A 24,920-nucleotide genomic window follows, 5' to 3' on the forward strand; every position below is an offset into this window, starting at 1 on the left:
ACTACCCATAATTAAAGCTGCAAGCAGCGATGAACGGGACCTCGCGCGTGCAATTTTCACCAATGGCGGTCAAGTACTCAATACCGAGTCCGATGACACCACCCACGACTCTTTATGTCAACCATTCAAAAGTTATGGCAGAATCACATATCGGCCAATCAGCTACTAGTATCACTTCCTGGTTAGCGTTGAAGTTTGACGCGGCGCCACGGCCACGCCATTTCACGAAAACTCACCATTTTGATAACTTTTTCATCGTTAACGTCTTTTGTGTCTCCTAAGCGAGTTTTATGTCGAACGGACGATCCTGCTAGGAGGAGTTTGTTAAAGTACGACACGTGAAAATGGCATAAAATTGCACCAAATGACACGATTAATTCAAAATGGCCGACTTCCTGTTCGGTTTCGGCCATGGCGCCAAGAGACTTTTCTTTAAGTTGCGACATGATACAGGTGTGTACCGATTTTCATGCATGTACGTCAAACCGTATTGTGGGGCTTGAGGCACAAAGTTTTCTAGGGGGCGCTGTTGAGCCGTTAGGCCACGCCCCTTTTTGACACTATTAGAATACGTCATTTTTCGCCACATGGGACGTGCGTCACAACATTTCCAGTAAGTTATGCGCCTCAAAAACGCAATTGTTTTCGGATAAAATAAGAAGAAGAATAATCTTTCCGATTTCAATAGGGCTTCGCACAAGCCTGCTGGTGCTCGGTCCCTAACTATGTTCTTCTCTCGAAAAAACACCCCTGCACCGCAGGCTTGAGAAGAAATACTTTTTTCATAATCATTTTTCATTTTCTCCTGTTCAAATCCAATTAATCGGGTCGCGGTGGGGCAGGGCTGATCTCCCCGTATAATAATTGTAAAAGAAAATAAAGGTTACTGCTTCACGGATTTCACCTATCACGGGTTCTTTTTGGAACGTCTCACGAAAAACAAGGGATTACTGTATTTAAAGTTTTTTGAGAGGGAGGCGGAGTCTGAGTCGGTACCTCACAGCTTCCATCTCTTCATCCTTCTCCTGGAGTCGGCGCTCCAGCTCTCCTCTGACCTGAGACAACTCCAGCTGCAGCCTCAGCACCTTGGTCTCCTCCGCCTGGACCACAGAAGAAGAAGAAGACGGTACACGATGGGAGGGTGAATAAGCAGCACCGACCCACTAGCGAGCGTCTGCTGAAACCTGTACCTCCAGCGCCGCCTCGGACTCCTCCAGCGAGGCCTGCAGCTCCTCCTTCTCCATCTCGATCTTCTTCTTTGCCTTCTGCAGCTCGTGGACGCTCTTGCCCCCGTCGGAGAGCTGGTCGGCCAGGTCGGCTATCTCCTCTGTGGACCACGAGCCAGAGTGTCGTTACCACGGTTACTTTTTTATTTATTTATTCTTTATTTAATTCATTAAAAGAAAAACCAAACAGTTCAATATAATAACAAATCTCTTGCCTTGAATGAAAGGGAACAGAAAGAAGACTAAGCTTATTTTATCTGTCCCTTTTTCCTAAGAAATCTAATTTCAATTAATGTACTAATAAAAAAACAAATTACAAATTACGCAATTTAAAAATAAAAACACTTTCCAATAAACGTAATTTAAAAAAAAAGACAAAACCAAAACTACAACAAAGTTATAAAATAACACAAAATAGCTGTCGTCAAACACAGATAGTCGTATTCTTTTTTTGATTCAAAGAAAAAAAATATGACAATGGTGCTAAAAAGAGAGAGAAAAAAAAGAAAACCCACCTAACTTAACAATTATCATTATATTTCTTCATCAAACTGGCTTTTATTATTCTTTTAAATGTAATGTCTGATTTGCATTCTTTGGCTTCTGTATCCAGATTGTTCCATAAACTGATACCTTTTACAGAAACACAACGTTCCATTAATTTTGTCCTGAATTTTGTTTTTTTAAAGATCTCTGTTCCTTTTAAGTTATACTTATTTTCTCTTTTTTTTTTTTTTTTTTTCTGTATATTGATTGGCAAAATTTTCTTATGAGCTTTTGACAGTTACAGTTGCTTTAAGGACTATTATTATCTTCTTGCGATTATTTTTGGGGTGCGTGGTACCTTGGTAGGCCTTGTTCTCCCGGCGCAGCGCCTCCATCTGCTCCAGCGACTCCTCGTGGGCCGTCTTGAGCTTGAAGAGCTCGGCGGCGTGCTGCCGGCTCTCCTTCTGGCAGCCCTCCAGCTCGGCCACCAGCTCCTCGCAGCTCTGCTTCCAGTCGCCCAGCTGCTTCTCCAGGACCCGCTGCTTCTTGTCCAGCGCCTGACCGCAGCTGCTGGCCTGCGGCGGCAGCAAACACGCTGTGACGGAGTTCACGGCAAAGGCGAAACGTGTGCGTCTCACATCCCGGCGGCCTCCCTACCTTCTCCAGGTCCACGCAGAGCTCCTCCACCTCGCCCTGCAGCCGCTGCTTGGTCTTCTCCAGGGAGGAGCACTTGGCCTGAGTCGCCTCCGCCGCCTCCTCGGCCTCCTGGAGCCGCGCCGCCAGCTTCTTCCTGTCAAAAGATCAGATCAGATGAGGGTTTCTTCTTCTCCTTTCAGCTTTTCCCTTCAGGGGTCGCCACAGCCAAACAGTTTCCTCCATCTGAGCCTGTGTTCTGCATTATGCCTGTGTTGAAAAGATCGATTTTCCCATTCTAAAGCGATTCTCATATTAGTTCCTAAAAATCGATTCATATGTCTAAAGATCGATTTTTTTCATCATTACTATATAACTATTGGTATTTTTGTTTATGTCCAAAAAAGGAATGTTTTGTTGGACACGAGCATAACTGGTCCCATGTTTTTGCTTTTTAAATATGTTTAAAGGTATGAAAACATTAAAGTTTTCAGTTATAATTGCATAAATTGTCTATATTTCATTACTTTATATACTGTCTTGGGGTTACATTTGCATAAAATGCAAAAAACCAAATTGTCATCAATGGGAATAAAATGAAAGCGATTTCATCCGTCTCTGTTTGCTGCCCTGGATCTGTTTGATAATTCTGCTCCACACGATGTTTCTGAAAGCAGTTCTATCAGCATTCTGGGAGGTGATTGGTTCTTACAGCATCATTAGCTGCCAATACTTGCTGTTGAATCTCAATATAATACTAGTTTTAATATGGTGCATAACTACAGTCATATAATTCACGCAACAGCTGAAAAAACAGTTTTAATAACACTAACCCAAATCAATATCAGAATCGGATCGAATCAAAGCGTGATAATCGATTCTGAATCTTAAGAATCGGAATCAAATTGGTTCTTGACATTTGAATCGATCCCCAGCCTTATTCTGCATCCTCTTCTCTTACCCCAACTACGTTCATGTCTTCTTTCACTACATCTATAAACCTCCTCTTTGGTTCCTCTGGGCCTCCTGCCTGGCAGTTCATAACTCAGCTCATCTCTCCTCTGGACATGTCCCAACCATCTCAGTCTGGCCTCCCGGACTTTATCTCCAAAGCCTCTAACATGTGCTGTCCCTCTGATGTCCTCATTCCCGATCATGTCCAGTCTGGTCACTCCCATAGAGAACCTCAGCATCTTCATCTCTGCTGCCTCCAGCTCTGTCTCCTGTCTTTTTCTCAGTGACACTGTCTCTAGACCAGGGGTCAGCAACCCGCGGCTCTAGAGCCGCATGCAGCTCTTTAGCGCCGCCCTAGTGGCTCCTGAAGCTTTTTCAAAAATGTTTGACCTTTTTTTTTCCTTTCTTTTTTCTTTTTTCCTTTTTTTCTTTTTTTCCTTCTTTTTTCCTTTTTTTCTTTTTTCTTCTTTTTTTCCTTTTTTTCTTCCTTTTTCCTTTCCTTTTTAATCTTGACATTTCAATGTTTTTCTCAACATTTAGACTTTTTTCTCGAAATTTTGACTTTTTTCTCAAGATTGTACTTCAACATTAATCTTGACATTTCGACTTTTTTTCTCAACATTTCGACTTTTTTCCTCGACATTTCGACTTTTTTCTCGACATTTCGACTTTTTTCTCGACATTTCGACTTTTTTCTCAAGATTGTACTTCAACATTAATCTTGACATTTCTACTTTTTTCTCAACATTTCGATTTTTTTCTCAACATTTAGACTTTTTTCTCAACATTTCGACTTTTTTCTCAAGATTGTACTTCAACTTTAATCTTGACATTTCTACTTTTTTCTCGAAGTGCATAATAAAAAAAAAAAATCTTCCCCCAGTTATAACTAATATAGAAACATGCAGCATGTGTTGCCTTCATTCTAAGGCTTATAAAAGACTTCATTTTTTGCGGCTCCAGACATATTTGTTTTTTGTGTTTTTGGTCCAATATGGCTCTTTCAACATTTTGGGTTGCCGACCCCTGCTCTAGACCAAACATCGCTGGTTTCACCACAGTTTTGTACACCTTTCCTTTTAGCTGAAACTCTTTTATAACACATCACATAATCACCTGATACTTTTCTCCACCCGCTCCATCCCGCCTGCACACGTTTCTTCACCTCTTTTCCACACTCTCCATCGCTCTGAACTGTTGACCCCAAGTACTTAAAATCCTCCACCCTCTCTATCTCTTCTCCCTGTAACCTCACTCTTCCACTTGGCTTCTTCTCATTCACACACATGTACTCCGTCTTGCTGCGGCTAACCTTCATTCCTCTCCGTTCCAGGGCAAACCTCCACCGCTCTAGCTTCTCCTCCACCTGTTCCCTGCTCTCACTACAGATCACAATGTCATCTGCAAACATCATAGTCAGTGACTACGTTTACATGCAGTCAAAATTTGGGTTAAGGTCAATATTCCAGTTACTGAAACATTCGGAAATATCTGTTTCCATGCGTGAGCAAACAGGGTTATCCCTGTATACATGGTAATTGTAATCATTTGGGATATCTGGATCAAACCAGCGACGCACGGAGAACGTCATGACGCAATTCCCGTCATTTCTGCTTCTTCTTCCTGTATCCAAATCCAAAACAACAACAAGCAGCACGGCGGATAATGAACAGCCCAGTAGAAGTCACCTTCTTTTGCGCTTTGGTGCTGGTACTGACCCACCACCATCTCTCTATCCCGGTACTTTCTACCGTCTACAAATGCCAAAATGTTCATATCTTTCATTACATTTATGAAGTGATTAGTCTCCTCCTGGTCTTGCGTTTCTCCGTGTTTATAAGAACTTCCTGGACTCAAAAGATCAAGATTCCTTGCGAAAAGAACATGCGCATAAAACAAATTAATGTTCCTTTTGATGGGGATATCCCGTTAGGTTATACATGACCAAATATTCGGGTTAGAAAAGGAGTAACCCAGGGGTCGTATTCGGGTTTTTAAAAACCGGAATATGAGCAAATTCCGGTTATTCAAAAGGGGTTATTGGTGTTTACATGGCCGTGCAAAACCGGGTTATTGCTAATATTCCGGTTTTAAAAGGGGTATTGACTGCATGTAAACGTAGTCCATGGTGATTCCTGTCCATCACCATAGCAACAAGAAGGTGCTCAGGGCTGATCCCTGATGGAGTACCACCTCCACCTTGAACTCCTCTGTCACACCTACATACACTTCACCACTGTTTTAAAGTCCTCATACATGTCCTGCACCGCTCTAACATACTTCTCTGCCACTCCAGACTTCCTCATACAATACCACAGTTCCTCTCTGGGCACCAAATCTCAATCTACAAAGATACAATGCAGCTCCCTCTCAACTTCTCCATACTTCTCCATCAACAACCTCAGACCAAATACTGCATTTTTAGTACTCCTTTTTGGCATGAAACCATACTGATGCTCACAAATGCTCACTTCTGCCCTTAGTCTAGCTAGATCAGATAAGGCTTTGATCGTCTAAAGTAAAGGAGGTGACTTGGGGAAGGTTATAATGGGTGGATTTATAAAGATTATAAACAAAATACATGAAGAAAAACCTTAAGATACAACTGAGGAAGGATGATGATTAATATTTAAATACATGTTTGCGTTTAAGGACAAGATTTTGTTCTTTCCTGGTTCAACTTAACATCTGGAATATTGGTAAACCTATCAATTTGTTATCACATCTAAAACCCATCAATACTCAACATGGCTCTGCAACCAGATCTGCTTCTGGTGTTCACTTTACTTCCTCTACCGAAAACCAATGCACTAAAGAGGCTACAATGTACAGAGCAGTAACATATTGGAATAAGCTTCCGCCACATTTAACCATGATAAACAATAAAGCTAGATGCAAAAATAAATTAAGAAAAGCAGTACTTAGCAAGGAAGTCAGTTTTAGTTAGTTGGTTTATTCTGAAATTCTGAGTGTGTAAAATGGAATATTTTTTATTGTTTGGTTCTGGCTGGTTTCAACAATTTAAGGGTTGAATTACATTACATCTCAGATAATTTTTGTTTAGATTTAGTTATGTTTTAATTGTAAGGATTGTATTTTATTGTTTTATGTGTGCAATGTTGGACCCCAGGAAGAATAGTCTTCACTGCAGTGAGGACTAGTGGGGATACATAATAAATAAATAAATAAACTTGAATGATTGCAGAGAAAGGGAACTACCTGTCCATTTAATCCTGACAAATAATGGCTCCAACTACATTTTTTATTTCGCCAAACTTCTAGTTAAGTTTGTGTGTGTAGTTGAGACTAGGGGCCTGATTTACTAAAGGTTTGCGTGCGTAAAAACGTGTGCAAACTTGACAGCACCCGCAAACCAATGTGCAAGCTGATCTACTAACAGCGTGCAAAGAGGACTGCGCCTCTCAAATGAGCAAAATTGCACACGCTGTTCATTTAGTGCTTTTGCCCTGATGAATAATCAATATGGGGCGTACCCGCCAGAAATCGCTAAATACTGGGAGGGGAAAATGCAAATATCTCCATTTACCACGCGCAATGAGATTTACCAAGCCTGAAAGTTTTTGCGGGGATTGTGATTGCGTCTGTATTTAATACGTTCGAAAGGAAGGTGCTAATCTGCCCAGCATTACGCAGGGATGCTTGTTGGTGCCTGATTTGAGGACTGGGGTGGGGATGGCTGAATGTTAAATAGAGTATTATTCAGCAAAAGGTTGCCACAGGAGGCATCTTCATTTTTTTATTTGTGATAATAAATAAATCACGTGTTTTCATGGAGAAAAAAGTGTTTCTTATTGTGCGCCTGTTCTGCAGTTGGCTCTAGCGTATCATACCCCTGCCGTGAAAAGCACCCCCTCGTCTGACAAAAATGATATTCTCATTCCGTGTCACGTTCTGTTTGGCGTCCAGTTTTGTGTTAATGATTCATGTTTAAATGCGTTCATGGATTCCACAATAGTCATACTTTCCCACAATCACAGTCACAGATAACAAAAATCGGGTAAATGGTTATTGATGTCATTAATTAATAGCCTGCTTACTGTGTTGTCTTCCATAATATTTGTAAATATATATAATATAAACTCCTAAGTATGTGTTTGTGTGAGTGTGTATATATAAATATATTGAAGTGTCAGTGTGTTGTTTTTTTTCTTGGTCTACTTATCATTGAATATACGAGGGGGTGCTTTTCACAGCAGGGGTGCTGAATACGGCACAACAATTTGCCTCTTCCACTAATATCTCTAACTCCAACTCGTCAAATTTCATTTTGCGCTTGCAACTATCCTGCTTTCCATCCAGACTCTCCATGGCGCAAACCGTAAGACACGCGACACCTCATTTAAATACTGCGGTTTGCACCTGTTATCAATTGCGCACGCAATCTTAGTTGATCACCCGCAAAACACACAACAACAGCACGTGCAAACTTTTTCAGTGCACACGCAATTTAGTACTCTTTATTTAGGATCTTAGTAAATCGGGCCCTAGGTGTAGTATGAACTAATTCACTCTTAATTGCACAAGATGTATCAAAACCTGTGAGGTAAAACGGTTAATTATACATTTTTTGGGGAGATGTTATTATTCCATTGTTGTGTTGGTTTTTTTTTTGTTTTCTTTTTTTTCTTTGAACATGCAATTTCCAAAACTTGAGCGATTCCTTTTCATTTCCAGTTCTGGGTCAAAGAACATGGCATTTTATGTAGTAGACAGAAAACATTCCTTGCACTTGTTAAAACCAGGATTTCCTGGATTTGAAAACGTATGTGTTATGAAGGTGTGATGAGGAGCGATGTGTAAATGAAGGATCAGAGATTTAGATTGAATACTGAATGGTGGATGTTTTGTATCGTCTCCTTATCTCTAATAAAAAGCACAAAAATAAATAAATAAGATAAAGGAGGTGAAGCTGTGATTGAAGGCAGCACCCACTTGGTCTCATCCAGCTCCTCGGCGTACTGGACGCCGTCGGCCTCGTGCTTCGTCCTCCAGAGCGTCACCTCGCTGTTGAGCTTGGAGACGAGGCGCTGCATCTCCTGCTTGCTCTCCTGCTCCTCCTCCAGCTGCTCCCTCAGCGCCTCGCTCTCCTGCCGCGCCGCGCTCAGGCCGCCGCCCAGCGCCTGCTTCGACTGCAACACAGGAAGGTCGTGTTTGATCCGGACCAGAATGCGGCGGTGGCGTGGGATTAACTACGGGCGTTTCCCGCCCCGAGCACCGACCTTGACCTCCTCGTCCAGCTGCTTCTTCAGCTCGTCCAGCTGCGCCTGCAGGAGGCTCCTGGAGCGGCTCAGCTGGCTGGCCCTGCTCTCCGCCTCCTCCGCCTGCCGGCTCACCTCCGCGTTGTCGGCTACGACACACGAGATACCCATTAATGATGAAACAAACGGGTTACAGAGCGGAGCACGTGCACATCTGCAAATCTGAGTCGCATCAGACTGCAGAGACGCCTGAAGGCTCGTCTTCAAAGGCCATAAAGGAAGTTTGTGCACGTTTTTGACACATGGAGGCATCGTGTTTAACTGACATGAATTAAAACAATAATCAGGTCTTAAGTCCAGCGGACGCCACCGATCTGGGCCAAAGAATACTTGATATACGGACCAGGTCAGGACCAGGTCTGGACCAGGTCTGGACCAGGTCAGGACCAGGTCTGGACCAGGTCAGGACCAGGTCTGGACCAGGTCTGGACCTGGGGCCCGGATTCACAAAACATTCTTAAGAAAAAAAATCTTCTTAAATGTAATTTTTTTCTTAAGTTCAGTCTAAAGAAGAAAAAAGAGAAGAAGTCATATTCTCCAAAAAAGTTCCTAAGTATTTTTTCAACTTTCTTCTTAAGTTTCTTCTTAAGAAAAAACTTAAGAAGAAATTGTATTCTTGAAATAAAAGTTCTCAAATTTGTTCTTGACTTTTTTCTTAACTTTAAGACAACCTTGACCTGTCTTAAAATTTCTTCTGTGAAAAGGTTAGACTTTAATATCACCTTTTTCAACAAATTTTAGACAAGTTTAGACTAGTAGGTCATAGTTTGAGGATATACTTTGTAATTAATTACACAAAGAGCCTATTAACTGTTTGTTAGCATGTTAGTTAGCGTGGTAGTTAATTATTATTAAATTTCCCCAATAGTATTTTTTTTCGCACATTAATCTCATCCACCATAACCTTGAAAAGTTCCTGCTTCTCTTTTTCTCCTTCTCCATGTTTAGTGAGTGACTGACGGTTAAGACGCAAACTACCTATAAATGTTGTTTGTTGGCGCGTGCAATGCAATGACATTTTAAGAAGTTCTTAAGTAGGAAAAATAAGAAATTCGTAAGAAATGACAGTTCTTAAGACGGTTCTCAAGAAAAAATATTGAGGAATTGCACTTAAGAACTTTCTTATGAACTTCTTAATTTTAGATCTTAAGACATTTCTTAAGATCGTTCTTAAGAACATATTGGTGAATCCGGCCCCAGGTCAGGACCAGGTCGTGGAAGGTATCTCAACAGTCCTCTCAAAGGGCCTTTGGACCAACTTACAATCAGTGCTGGTTCTAGATCCAGTTCCAAACAGGTTCTGCAAAGAACTTGAGAGCTTTTCCACTGGCGGGAGAACACAACCAGGACCTGACGTCATTAATTACATCGCCAACGCATCTTGTGTTTTCAAGTGTCCTTTCTTTTCTACCTCAGTATTTTATTCTATTGTACTTTTACCAGACTGCTATGACAACATTTCCCCCTGGGGATGAATAAAGTCCTCCGTCTATCTGAAGCGTAAAATCCCTCAGAACCACCATGCACGGACAACACATTTGGGACTATGAAGATGTCGTAGTCGCATGTTTGCTGTGCACGTGCGAGGTTACATGGGTAAGAAAACATCCAGAATTTCTGGGATATTCATGGTGGTTAAATATGGCGGTTGCTTTGTTTTGGTTGGTTACAATGACCCCCAACTAGGAATGGGCGATATTTTACCGTTCACGATATATCGTCAAAAAAATTCCCCACGGTAAGAATTTGTCATCTCGCGGTAAAAACGATAAACTCCCGTTGATGATGTTTTTGTGTAAAACCGTGAAGGAAGGAAGGAAGGAAGGAAAGGAGGAAGGAGAGGAGCAGGAGGAAGGAAGGAAGGAAGGAAGGAAGGAAGGAAGGAAGGAAGGAAGGAAGGAAGGAAGGAAGGAAGGAAGGAAGGAAGGAAGGAAGGAAGGAAGGAAGGAAGGAAGGAAGGAAGGAAGGAAGGAAGGAAGGAAGGAAGGAAGGAAGGAAGGAAGGAAGGAAGGAAGGAAGGAAGGAAGGAAGGAAGGAAGGAAGGAAGGAAGGAAGGAAGGAAGGAAGGAAGGAAGGAAGGAAGGAAGGAAGGAAGGAAGGAAGGAAGGAAGGAAGGAAGGAAGGAAGGAAGGAAGGAAGGAAGGAAGGAAGGAAGGAAGGAAGGAAGGAAGGAGAGGAGCAGGAGGGAGGAAGGAAGGAAGGAAGGAAGGAAGGAAGGAAGGAAGGAAGGAAGGAAGGAAGGAAGGAAGGAAGGAAAGATAGATAGATTCCCGTTGATGACGTTTTTGTGTAACAAACATGCGGATCTGAGAGAGATAGATTTATAGTTACAAAGGTGGAGTTGAATTGGTATTTTTTTTATCGTCATTTTTATCGTTATCGGGATAAATGCCAGAAATTATTGTGATACATTTTTTAGTACATACCGCCCATCCCTACCCCCAACCACGATGAAGAGGTTCCTGCATCCGGCCCAGCGATGCTCCTGGCGCTACATCTGGCACGAGCACCAAACCAGCAGCAGGACCACTTAGAGATTTCTTTCAACCCGTTCTCACACTGGACCCGGTGGGACGGGATTCACTGGTCCCACACTTTTCCTGGTTTATTGGAAACTCTTTATCTGATCACAATAAACATTTCCACTGTCTAAAAGGTCCAGATGTCCAATAGTTCCATCTGAAGGTCCTTCAGTTTTCTTTGATCATTGACTGATATTTATCACTCTTTTTCAGTTCAAACCTTTCAATCTTTAGCGGAGTTCTGTTTTGTTTTATTTCTTTCTTTTAGCCACTCGACCAGTGAATCATCCAAATGTGGAAGAAAACAACATAAACTACAGATACGACTTTGATGCCATGAATAAATAAAAATTGTTGTTCAAACACCTGCCGAGGGCAGATGGATCCAGAGAGTCTGGTTTAATGAGGTTTTGGATGTGGTTTTTCCAGTGTCCCCTCAAAGGAGGGAAGATCTATCATCTCTTTCCTGGTTCTGGTTCATGTGACTTAATACTGAATAAATAAACTTTTGAAAGATGCCTATTGTTTGATTTGTCTTAAATATGGACACGGTTAAACACGGTAGAGGAGTCCAGCGTCCTAAACAACCTCTTTTAAACCGGACGGCCGTCCTCGGTAAAGTAACATTTCCCGAACAGAGGCTGAAGGATAAACTGACCTGAGAGTCTGTTCTTGGCCACGCTGAGCTCCGTCAGCGTCCTCTGCAGCTCGTCTCCTCTCCTGTTGGCCTCGGACAGCTGCTCCTCCAGCTTCTTCATCTGCACGTCTGACGACATCTGCGGAGCAACGCAGGTGGTCTAAACATTTGGCCCGGAGGGGAATTAAAACAACCCTGGTAACTCCCTGACCTTGGCCTTCTGCAGGCTGTCCAGCGTGGCGGCCAGGTCGTCCACCTCCAGCAGCAGGTTCTGCTTGTCCTTCTCCAGCTTGGCTCTGGTCCGCTGCAGGGCCTCGCACTGCTCGCTCAGCTCGGCCGTGACCTCGCCGTGCCGCTTCCTCAGAGTCGCCGCCAGAGCCTCGGACTGAAGCGAGGCCTCGTCCAGGTCTCGTCTCAGGCGCTGGAGCTCGGCCTCCCGCCGCTTGTTCACCTCCATCTGCGACGCCGTGACTCCTCCTGCCTCCTCCAGCCGGTCCGTGAGCTCGTCCAGCTCCCTGGTGAGATCTGCTCTCTGCTTCTCCACCTGACGGAGACACCGCAGGTAAGAGGGAGGTTCAACGCTGCGCCACACTAAACCTTCAAGACAGGATTTATAGCAACGTGATTGACAGCCCAGAAAAGGAAGCCTTTTTTTCCCCCCGAGGTCAAAGGTCAGATGTTTGCAGTAGTCATGTCTTCCAGCTTCGGATGTTAACCAAAACACGCTGCTGCTGGTTCAGCCATTGAGATTTCCAGGGAACTGTGACATCACAGACCGAGATGTTTTACACCACCTCATCTACAACCAAGCTGCTTTTATTTTACCTCCGAGGCAGATCTGCTTCTATTAACAAAGCTTAAAGGATGTGGTTGAAAAAGAAGCCGTCATTCTTTATATTTTTGGTATTTTTACCAAATTATATTACAGAAATAAAACAATTTGACCATTAATTTGATAAACAGAAGCCCAATATTCATCGTTTACTCTCTTGATCTCTTCCAGCTGCTGAAAAATATCATTTAGCAGCAAATTGCGTTATTTCCACCAACTTCAGGAAATACCAAAGGAAAAAGACCAAATTGGGTATTTATGGCTAATAAATGCTCACTGCTTATGTCTTTCCTTCTTGGCATTGTGTTAACACAAACCTGAATGCACCAGATTAGCAAACTGCCAAAAATCTGCTTTTACATAAATCTCAACGCCCTCAGATGATCGGTTCACCGTGAGTAATGAGAGGCAGCACTTCTTAAATCCTTCGGAGGGAATGAGGGGTACTTAGTGTTGCTTTTTTCAATTTTTCATTTTTGTCAAACAAGTAATAGCATGATGATAAAAGATAAACGTTAGTTTTTTGTCTAATCACAACACTGATTCTGATCAGAGGATGCTGATGTTTTTACAAAACCACGTCCAACACTGAGGACACTTGCGTCACAAGAAATACAACACTGTTGTCTAAAACTGCAAAACCGATCAAATAAAGCTCAAGTACAACACGCAGTAGTCGAGTTGAGGGGGGACGGCATCCCCCCTGAAATAAAAACGGTCCAAATCATCCCCCCTGTAAAACTGACATCCCTCCTTTCCCTCCCTTATGTCATTTCATCAATGAATGTGGTTTTACTGCTATTTCAACATTTAGAGTCATCACCAGAAAAATAACACCAGAAAAATTTGACAATTTTCACCTGTTTCAGGTAAATTTTCACTTGAAATAAGTAGGAAAATCTGCCAGTAGCACAAGATTTATCTTCTTATTACAAGCAAAAAAGTATTTTTCCACTGGCAGATTTTTCTACTTATTTCAAGTGAAAATCTACTTGAAACAGGTGAAAATTGTTGTTTTTTCCATGAGATTTTTTTTACTAAAATGAGACATTTTAACTAGAAATAAGACAAATATTCTTGTTAAGATTTTGAGTTTTTGCAGTGATCCATTTTACTTATCCTGTGAAGGACAGAGTCATATTGATAAGTTCAGAAAACTGTTTTTTATTGTTGTGTTTTGATGTACTTGATGTAAGCCCAGTGGATATTTAAAGCTTACAGAAGGCTGCATTTAACTGCTGCTATGTCATTCCTGCAGTATTTCTGCAGGTGTTTTGGTCACTGCTATTATTTGTAATATATTATATTATTTGTAATCAGCACAAATTATCTGTCCCCATATGATAAAATCCACCATCCCCCCTGATTCTTTTTTACAACTCGACGAGTACTGACAACACGGGACACAAGGAAAATGTTAAAGTCGGGCCTTGACACGCCCGCCAGCCGGCGCTCAGGAGTTACCAGCAATTTGTTGCTTTTACAACGTTTTACAGCCGGTTTGGAGACGTCTTAGACGTTCAGACTCGCCTGCTGCAGCCGAACCGCCAGGCGTCCCTGATCTCCCCGCACCTCAGGCACAACGCTGGGAGAGGAGATGACTATCACTGACCCGACACGCCCACCCCCCACCAACACCTCCAGCTACACAAAAACCCTGGTCACCATCAAGCAGGGGCTGTTGTATCTAATTCACCCCGCAAACACCTGTTAAGGTAACTACAGAACGGCGACTCATCTTAATAAATAAATAATTAAGAAAATCGTTTTTGGGGCCAGGCCCCCAGTGGCCCGTCGAGGAACTGCAACTCTTCCTGCTTCCTTGTCAAACTGGAAGATTTTGGCGCTTTGGTACAGCGTGAGCTTTCTTGCCGCATACTGCCCCCGTGTGGCCAGACGTGGAACTGACACAGATCCTACAACTCCAGACGCTAATCACCACCCATTGGGGCTTTACGCCTTAAAGCAGGGGCGAAAATCCCGTTTCATAGTTGGGGGGGACAATAAACAGTAACATTTTAAAGAATAAATCCAGGGGGGGACAAGGAATAAAAGTTTTAGCCTTCCTTTAATACAGCATTTTGACATTTTCAACTCTATCTCGCAAACAGGCAGAAGACCTTTCTTAGAGCAATACAAAACAATGGTATTAGGTGGAAGGTGGCAATAATACAGCACATCTGACATAATACACTGCAAAAACCCAAAATCTTAACAAGCATATTTGTCTTATTTCTAGTTAAAATGTCTCATTTTTAGTTAAAAAAAATCTCATTACACTTAAAACAAGACTCATCACTGGAAAAAAAAAAACAACAACAATTTTCACTTGTTTCAAGTAGATTTTCACTTAAAATAAGTAGAAAAATCTGCCAGTGGAACAAGATTGTTTTGCTTATAAGATAAATCTTGTTCCACTGGCAGATTTTTCTACTTATTTCAAGTGAAAATTTACTTGAAACAGGTGAAAATTGTCGAATAAGTTATTTTTCTGGTGATGACTCTTGTTTTAAGTGTAATGAGATTTTACTGTTTATTATTATTTTCGATTTCGGTTTCGGCCACAAATTTTCATTTTGGTGCATCACTACTAAATACTACTGCATTGTTCCAAAATTATTAATTCTGTCTCAAATTATTCTAGGGGGGGACAGCTTTACTAATGGGGGGGACTTGTCCCCCCTGTCCCCCCCGGGATTTTCGCCCCTGCCTTAAAGTCTCCGGGAGCTAATCAGATCAGTATCCTTGTAGCGTCTCTAGGGGGACACGATGACGAGGGAGAGGTGACGTCTTGATCTGATGTAAACGGTCTAGATGGCTGCAGCTGAGGAATAGTGGACGCTTGGATCGGCTTTTGCATCAACAGTTAAAGTTGCAGTTCTTGAGAGTATTTGTGTTATATTTGATAAAATTCTCACTATTTTCATATAATATAAATTAGGGCTGCAATGATTCCTCGAGTAACTCGATTACAAAAAATGATGGAGGAATTTCCTCTGCCTCGAGGCCTCGTTTAAATAAAAAATACATTTAAACTTCACGTTTTGCACGGATTCTTTTTAATGTGACGTGTTAACACGTATGTGTCCTTTATAAAGCGGAAGACGGTGGCGTTGCGCTTTTCGTAACACTTGTGAACAGTTTAGCTGCACAGATGCCGGCCGGGACTGACAACAGTGACAATGAGAAAACGCAGCAAAGCGAAAGTAATAAGAGGAAGAGACAGAAGACGTTGAAGGTGTGTGATTATTTCAAATTAAAAATGAAGGTCCTGGTCCACATGGTGTAAGACTCTTGTTCCGAGTCCCGGTCCACAGCCAAGCATCTCTGTTTAAACGTGGTGGTTCTGAATGTGAAGTTGGACAATCTAAAAGCAGTGTTTAAGAATATTTTTTATTTTTGATACTTAGAAAAAATACGTTTTTTTTTATGTCTCAGGAAATGTTAAGTTTTAAATAATTTTATTTATTTTTATTGATAAATGTAACAAACAGTTTACAAGTTTGCATAATATGTAAATAAATGTCAATTATTCTCATAAAAGAAACAAATTGGTTGTTTTTAATCAAGTAATCTGTCTTGTTTTCTATTGTATATTTATAATTTGGCTTTAATTAAGCAAAAGTAAGTTTTATCCGATTACTCGATGGAATATTTGATAGAATTGATCACAAAAATATTCGACAGCTGCAGCTAAATAACATAAACGAGGTAATTTGAGAAGCATGGCCGCTCCTTCGGCGCCACCTGCAGCCTGCAATGCAGTTTACCAGAGTCCCCTGGTCCCGTCACAGATCCTCCAATCAGAGCCGGGGGGTGAGTTTACAGACCATCAATCACACGCTCCAGACAACACAACTGAAATACACACAGATCAGTTCCCACTTTGGATACTTTAGAGGCCTTACATAAAAAATTTAAGTATATTAAAGAAATGAAGATCATTCATTATTTTGGGTTGGAACTATCAGCTAAAAGTAAAAGTCTCCCAGGTTTCCATCAGAAGCAGGAATCAACCAAGTCATTTGACAGGAACTGTCTAAATGTGCGTTTGACTGGACGGTGTTCCACCTGGGAGAGAATCCCATGGAAAAAGATGCTTTCTGCCCCCCACCCCCGCGATGCTATCTCCCCCAGCATGACAGACATGAGAGCAGAACAATGGCAGGCCTGTCTGCAGCAGAGGTATGCTGTATTTGCTGCTCTGAAGACGAGGCCGGGGAGCAGATAAAGAGCTGCAAGTCTCTGCCTGCCGCTCGTGCCGCTCCGCGGCTCCGCCGGCTGGAGGGGGTCCCGGCTGCTCGCAGCGCTAACCATACCACCCAGAGTGGGAGAAGAGCGCAGGACACGCCCTCGGCCCGGCTGTCACTCCATTCAACACTCGCAGTGAATTACGAGCCCGTACATTTCTGTCTAAACCAACATGGCAACTAAAGGGACTCCTGGAGGCGTTGAGAGCATCGTGTTCGAGGAGAAAGAGCCCTAAAAGTGAACGCTCTGGTGGATTATGTTTATATAAACCAGACTTGATGTCTGAAAAACTACAAAGAGGATTTATTGGACACTTTGCGATGGTGCAAGGTTCGATTCTGCAAAATGTGTATGGATGCAGCTAAAACATTTTATTTTATTTATCAGATGTCTGCACACCTGCTGATGATCAGTTCATCCAGGGCTTGTGATTAGCAGCATCTGACTGCAGCTTTTTAATCCTATGGATGTAAAAAGGGGGTACTTAGTATTGCCCATAGTATTTTTCTTTTTTTTGGCTCCATTTCTGTTTAAATAAATAACAAAAAAATAAAAAATCTTGTATTTTCTTTGTTTGAGGTTTGCCTTATTTTAAGACCCACCTAAAAAAAAAACAACATTTTCAGCGAGGGGGCAGTAACCTCTGCAGATGACCGTCAGCAATGGGGAGAGACCATGAAAAATAATAGAGAGGCGCTGGAACCTCCCTCGGTGCCTCTGGGGTTGCCCTTTATGTTAATCAGAAACACGAGATCTCTCCCAGTCCAGTTTGTTATTACAGCTGCAGAAAGTTTGGGGTGACCAGAGGGAGAAAACCAGCACATGTACCCCACCGGCTGCCAACACATCCACAGGCCAGATTACAAGGACAGAGCCAAACTGATCCCAGAGCAGCTCGGGGTATCCACCCTGCATCCTGACAGATGTGAGGCTCATTTGCTGGATGCTACGCCTCCCAGTCGTGTGTTTCTGCTGTACCTTGGCCCTCATGCCCCGCTCCGCGTCCAGCTCCTCCTCCAGCTCCTCGATGCGGGCCTGAGCAGAGATGGAAAGGCATTAGAGTGAACGGTGCAACAGCCTGCATGCTTCAGTGAAACGGTGAGATATGACCATCCACCGTTCTTCACAGCGGCCGTGTCGATATGCTATTTCAGGGCGGCCGTTGTGTGTGTGGTTTGGTTCGCCTGGTGCGCTCTGGCAGGCCTCGGGCCTTTTTATCCTCAGGTAGCAATTAAGACAAAGAATGTCCAGCAGCCACGGTCATTATCTGTGCTCTGACCCCGGACTGGGTGTGCGGCGTCCGGCCAGCGAGACGAAAACGAACCGGTGCCATTTTCGTTGACATTCGAGGAATTTGTGTTTTGTTTTCTTTTTAAATTTCTTCTGGTTTCACAGTCTGCAGCCCGGCGGGTGCCTTCGTGTTTGTGTGTCTTTGCAACGTGTGAGGTTTCACATGTGACCGGGACTGTTTTAATCCCAACCTTTTTGTTTGTTTGTTTTTTAAAACTTCACCCTAACTAAGTCGTTTTGTTGCTTAAATGTAACAAAACAGAGACTTAAAAAACAACTGAGAAAACAGGACTAACAAGGTGCTCAAACAAAAGGAGAACTTTGCACCTCGTTGCACTACCACTCCTCCTTCCTCCTGAAAAAAAGACTTTTGTAGCTCATTAATCACATGTTGGCTGGTCAGTCCACGTACACCCACCTCATTTGTATCACAAAAAGAAACCACCAGCTTGAAGTCAACATTTGACATTCTGGGAGTGAAAGTGACTGATATCCCATCAATTGTATTCAGTTTAGGCACTTTTTTTTCCTCCAGCAGCTGTATTGGGTCCATTTCTACTCCTCAAATTCATGTATACTAGAAGTGAGGGGTTCCTCAGGGCAGTATCTTGGTCCCACTGTTGTTCTGTACCCACAGATTGTATCAAAGGAACTGTTATTGTAGCAGGATGTCTTGCCCTCCTACTGAAGCCACCATTTCCCCCGTGTTGCCCGTGGTAACGGCACAAACATCAGCAGTGATGGGGGGCACCCTTGCACATGTCTCAGAGGAACAGCCAGGTAGGAACTGTCCACGTTTTATTCGGCGCTGGGACGAATAAATCGTGGACTTGTTGCTGACTCTGGACCACCAAGTAGAGGAAAGTCATCACTGCCAGATTGTGATATGTGAAAGTCAGAAGACTTTGTGAAAGCACGTAACACGGAGGGAAGCAGATGTCTTTGTGGGATTGCTGCTCCACTTTTGCTGCTGAACGTCTAACATGAATCGAGAGTAACGTCATCTTGAACCTGCAGCCGTTTCATGAACGCACTGATGTGCGGGTCGAGACGTGAACCTACCTGCTTCTTAACCGTAACTCACTCACGACCTGAACATGAAAAGAAAAGACTCCTCACTTGCTACCCAACACTGCTTATTCCTCATGAAACTGTTTTCCTGCTGTTTATTGATTCGACCTGGCTTTGGTGAAGTAAAAATGTAAAACTGAGAGGAAAAAAGAGATAATAAACCAAACCATTCCCATCTCTTGGTCAAAAATTTAAAGCAGGCTTCAACACAGCTGCAAGGCGGCAGATAAAAGGCTGTTGTGAAATACACTGGAAACGAAGCAAAGTATTCTCGTCGTTATTGTAGTTTTGTTGTTTCAGCGTCTCCAAAATGATCCGCAGTCAAACTCCTTGTCGGGACTGTTTTCTCTTGCATGCACGAGAAACAGTCCCGACAAGTAGAAATATTAAATTTTGTTACCAAATATGTGCACTTTAATTGCTATTTTGAGATGATCTGCGGTGGAAAACAGGCTTATCGCAGTGACTTTATTTCCTTTGCTCTGAGATGATTTAACTTTATATGTTAATTTGACCAATTTTTTACATCAAAGACATGTGGTTTACTCCTCTAAAGTAATATATATTAGATTGGTATTTATCACTGTAAAAAGCAGTCTGACGTAATAATCTGGCGACAATATCATAACATTTTTGACGGATTAAAAAAGATAAAGCAACAAGTTATTTCAAAACAAAAGGAGATAATTTATCTTTTTTTTTCTTTTCTTTTTCCATTTCAGGTTAAACTGGACATATTTGTCTGGGTGGCTGGAAGTTTTACTCATAAATGTGGGAAGCCATGGAAGAAAAGTTGAACTTTTGAAATCAGGATTTTACAATAAAACGCGACATGTTGACGTTTTTCCGTCTGATGGCTCCTTTTATCTCCACCGAGGCGACGCTGCATAGCTCCTTATAAACAAGAGCATCACAAAAGCTCATTTCAGACCAACATAAACTGTAAATGAATAAATTCAAATCTCTTATTTTTCTGCACTAAAAGCACTTGCAGACAGAGTGCTCTCACATAAATAAACCACCCACTGTTCACTGATCTCCTGTCAAAGTTGTAAACGCTGCAGATAAAACATTTACTGGCATCGTCCCAGCGCAGCTGAATCCACCAAGTCCTGTCATGTTCAGCGCTATCTTCAGTTTCTATCGCCGTCTCGGTGTCAGGAAGTTGTGTCTGACATGGCGAGCAGCCCGGAGCCACTCGCAGAAACAACATCTCCACCTCAGTGATGTGCTGGAGGCAAACATCTCCCTGTCCTACACCGGTGACCACCTTTGCTCCATTTTCTTTTAAAAATCTTGCACTATTAACCCAGATATGATAAAACACAGCTTCCTTTCAACAGTTAAAGTCAAAGAGAGATGTTAAACTCACATGCCAGCGGAGGACGTCTGCAGAGAGAACAGCCATGGTGAGGCAGCAGCAGCCCGACTGAATGACTGACTTACTGACTTACTGTCCCACACACACACACATGCACGCACATGCGCACACACACACACACACACACACACACACACACACGCTCAGCTTCAGTGTCGATCCCCTCCGGCATGTTAGTGTCCACACCCCCTCGCACATGCACAGCCTCCCTCCGTCCCGCTGACAGATCGCCTCACATATCTGTTTCTTGTTAAGATCCTACTTTCCAACAGCCTCAAACCCACCTCTAAGTAAACGTTGTGGCTCTAATACAATTGTAGAAAACTACGTTATGGAGTCAGATAGATAAACACAGTTTAACCTGGAGTACATGCTGATTTGCTGCTCCGGATTAAATGTACCAGTCTGGATGATCTCACACCAGCTGAAGGGTCGCCGGGGAAACAACATAACGAAGCCAGAACTGAGGAGAACCGTTGCAGGACTCTCCATAACTTCATGTGCTTAAACTTTTCTCTCATATTTTTTTTCCTCGGTGAACTGTGAAAACATAATAATTGTGCATGAATTGCAATCAGATGTGGCCTCTTGGTCGGTGTTTCCTCACCAGGGTTAAAGCTAATGTTTGGCTGTTGTATCTTACACCTGAGGACTCTCAGTCAAACATGCTGCCTCTTAACATGTAAGCATGATTCCTGTCTCTGCTGTGTTGGAAAAACCAATGTTTTTGTTTGTTTTATTTACTTGAAATGACTTATTTTTTATTTCACTGTGACAGCAGGTGATGCTGATCTAGACTAACTGTAGGTGACGCTTGTTCAGGAAGGGGTTGGACACGTTTGATAATAACGAGACCGCTCACAAATCATGAAGGTCCACAAGGTTTAGTATAGGGACCATTCATTTTCCTTCACTACTGCATTCATTTTCACTAGAATGATGATGGTACTTAACTTTACCGTGTATAGTTTAAGCCAGTGATTTTCAACCACTGGTCACCAGATGTGCTGTGGAAAATGTATCCAATTTCACTTTATTAGTCCAAAAAAATAAATGAATAAATAAAGATAAGATACTGCAAATAACTAGCCATTGCTGAGTGCATGTGCTTTAAGTTTAATGACCATCAGATTAATGAAATAATTCGATCTGGCGATTATATTTCTTAATCGTGATTAATTGAAAGATTTTCATATTTAACTTGTAAATTAAATCGCACAAATATGTATTTTATGTTCTGTTTACCGTAAAGGATGTATTTTTCCAATTGCAATAATAGAGGTGCCGATAATTATCCTTACTATAAACAAATGGTTGTTGTATCATTATTAGGGCCCGAGCACTTACAGTGCGAAGGCCCTATTGTATCTGAGATGTTATCCTCGTTCTCGTTGTTTTTCTCGTTTTTCTTCCGACGAAAAGAGGGCCTTTTTGCCCCCCTAAACGTGCCCCAAAAGTCACCAAATTTGGCATGCAAGCCAGGCCTGGCGATAAATTTGATATTTAATGGTTTGCATTAATGGGCGTGGCAAAATGGCTCAACAGCGCCCCCCGGAAAACTTTGTGCCTCAAACCCCACAATACAGCTTGACGTACATGCACGAAAATCGGTACACACCTGTATCATGTCGCAACTTAAAGAAAAGTCTCTTGGCGCCATGGCCGAAACCGAACAGGAAGTCGGCCATTTTGAATTAATCGTGTAATTTTGCCACTTCTTCGGCCGTTAATACGGCCCGAACCGTAATCTGCACCCAGGTGTGTTACACTTCAAAATGTGCGTCTCCATCCTGCGACGACGCGCATTACTTTTCTCAGTCAAAAGCGTTACCGTGGCGACGATAGACGCCAAAAAGCGCGCCTCCCCTTCATCTGATTGGTCCATTTTTGATAGTTCTGGGGCGGCAGTAGCTCAGGTGGTAGAGCGGGTCATCCAATGATCGGAAGGTCGGCGGTTCGAATCCCGCTCCGTCCCAGTTGCTGTCGTAGTGTCCTTGGGCAAGACACCTTACCCACCTTGCCCCGTGTGAATGTGTGTGAATGTGTATGAATGTTGGTGGTGGTTGGAGGGGCCGTTTGGCGCGATATGGCAGCCACGCTTCTGTCAGTCTGCCCCAGGGCAGCTGTGGCTACAAAACGTAGCTTACCACCACCAGAGAGAATGTGCATGAATGAATAATGGTGTAGCACTTTGAGATTCATTGAATGTAAAGTGCGTTACAAGTTAAATTCATTATTATTATTATTATTAGTTCCTACTTTCTGCCATAACCTTTGAATGGTTTGACATAAAGACTCGTGGGTGGTGTCATCGGACTCGGTTTTGAGTACTTGACCTTCATTGGCCTGAATTAGCCCCACCCCTTCTTCTGATTTGTCGATATTTGAAAGTTCCTATTTTCTGCCATATTTTTTGAATGGTTTGACATAAAGAGTCATGGGTGGTGTCATAGGACTTAGTTTTCAGTCCTTGATCTTTATGGGTGAAAATTGCACGCGCAAGGGCCCGTTCATCGCTGCTTGCAGCTTTAATTATTATTATTATTATTATTATAAGTAAAAAACAAAACCTGAAAGTTCAGAGAGGACAAACTTTGAACCATTCTAACACAACAAAGTCCGAATAAACATCCCTTGATTTAAGCACTTTTTAATAAACATATTTACAGCCTGGTTGAAAAAACAGTTTTGTTTATTGGGGGGGGGGGGGGTTGTACCACTTTTTTTTTCTAAAATGAAGCAAATCCTTTTGACTGACAGTCGGCTCAGCCAATGGCTAGCCATCATCGCTTCCTCATTAGCCATCGCCATAATACAAAGCTAATCAATCAATCAGCAGTTTAACTAACCCAGCGTCCCGTTTCGCCAGCCAACTCAAACATCCGAACCCCGATATTCTGATGTAAACATCTGCCAGCAGCTCTGCAGCTCCTCCGATGACAGTCGGCCGATGGTGCTGGCAGCCACAGCAAACTTGACATATAGTGGGCGTGTTCCCATCAACCTCAAGGGCAATGTGGCGGTATGCCCTACAAGGAAAAAGTATGTATTCTTTTCCCTTTTTTTACAGTCTATAAAAAAAAAGCTTCAAAACCACCCTCAGAAAACCAAGAGGCTGATGAGACTGATGTTCCGTGCCTTGTATTTTACAGTTGCGAGAAAAAAAAGTTATGCTGCTGTAAGAAACTACAAGTTAGACCGACGTTCATAGTTCCTGAAACGTGCGTACAATAATCTTGTGGTAAAACAATTGTAGCGTTCAATACAGTTTGCATTACCTTTGATAGGCCCTACCTATTTTGTTTAAGAAAATAGTGTCTTGAATGTGGGATTAACAGAAGGTTTAAGCCCACCCACTTCTCACTCCACTACCTTTACCACCTACATACATGACTTACAAGCATTAATGAAAAACAAGCTACTTTAAAATAAACAGCCATAAAACTTTTGCTATGGGGCAAAAAAACCCACTGTCATTACAGCTAATATCCGTTTACTCCCCACTGCTAAACTCATCATCCCTAATTTTACAGAGGTCAAGCTCCACAGAGTCATCTTTGACAGTACTCTCCCTGTTTCGAGCCCATTCACTCAAGCAGATGAGAAGGTTGGACATGACGTACAATAATTAAACTGTTCACAAAGCCGGTGTTCACCAAAGTTCACCACTATCCTGCCTCTCAACAATGTTTTCTGTCACTCTAGTGTCCATCTTAATTTGATATGCTGATGACACTCAACTTTATCCGTCAAAAAAACCCATCACCCCCATGCTGCACTACTGTTAGCAGCTGTGTGCATGACCTACAAAAAAAAAAACTATCTTCCCCAGTACTGTCTAGCTCTTGTGGTCTTGTGTTGCCATGATCTGCAAAAATCATCCAATGCAACCTTGGACCCCCATCCCAGTCAACTCCTAAAACAACTGCGCATCACTTTATGGTGCTGTGTCAAAAAGGGAGGCAAGAAAATAGTTATGGAAGAAAGTGAGAGACACTAAGCTAGAGTAGATCTGAGCAGTTTCGTTAAAGCAGCTTAACATCCAATAGGGGACCTGCTAAGCTAATAACTAAAAGTTTTCTTAGCATCACTTTCAACAACTACAGAGGGTTCCCTACAAAAATTATGATTGATGATCTGTGAAATAACTCATTGGTTTGCTGGTGCAATTCAGTTTTATAGCACAAAAACAATGGAACAACAAAAACCTAAATCTGACATCACAGACAAGTACAAAGGAAAGGATTGTCTTGCTGTTGGCTGTGGACAGGGGTACTGGACTACGTTAGCCATGTGTGAACTTTGACGCACAGCTGTCATCTCGCGGCAGCACGATGGGGACTTGCTTGGAGGGTGTG

The 24,920-nt window shown here is 42.5% G+C and overlaps 1 protein-coding gene across 5 annotated transcripts in view; it reads right to left on the reverse strand.

The window, feature by feature from the left end:
• LOC133419875 (myosin-16) overlaps positions 1-24,920 on the reverse strand; it is an 83,064-nt gene that overhangs the window by 4,938 nt on the left and 53,206 nt on the right. For 4 of the 5 annotated variants that reach the window (XM_061709353.1, XM_061709354.1, XM_061709352.1 and 1 more), the window contains 9 exons: positions 17,799-17,855; positions 11,949-12,281; positions 11,759-11,876; positions 8,540-8,667; positions 8,253-8,449; positions 2,370-2,502; positions 2,071-2,287; positions 1,191-1,327; positions 997-1,100 (listed from right to left, as the gene is read on the reverse strand). In XM_061709353.1, coding sequence (XP_061565337.1) covers positions 997-1,100; positions 1,191-1,327; positions 2,071-2,287; positions 2,370-2,502; positions 8,253-8,449; positions 8,540-8,667; positions 11,759-11,876; positions 11,949-12,281; positions 17,799-17,855 — 1,424 coding nt within the window. Of the gene's footprint in view, positions 1-996; positions 1,101-1,190; positions 1,328-2,070; positions 2,288-2,369; positions 2,503-8,252; positions 8,450-8,539; positions 8,668-11,758; positions 11,877-11,948; positions 12,282-17,798; positions 17,856-20,553; positions 20,631-24,920 lie in introns of those variants that run through there. The other variant, XM_061709356.1, reaches the window with a different exon arrangement.

This window comes from Cololabis saira, chromosome 19, assembly GCF_033807715.1.
Source record: "Cololabis saira isolate AMF1-May2022 chromosome 19, fColSai1.1, whole genome shotgun sequence".
NCBI classification, from domain to species: domain Eukaryota; kingdom Metazoa; phylum Chordata; class Actinopteri; order Beloniformes; family Belonidae; genus Cololabis; species Cololabis saira.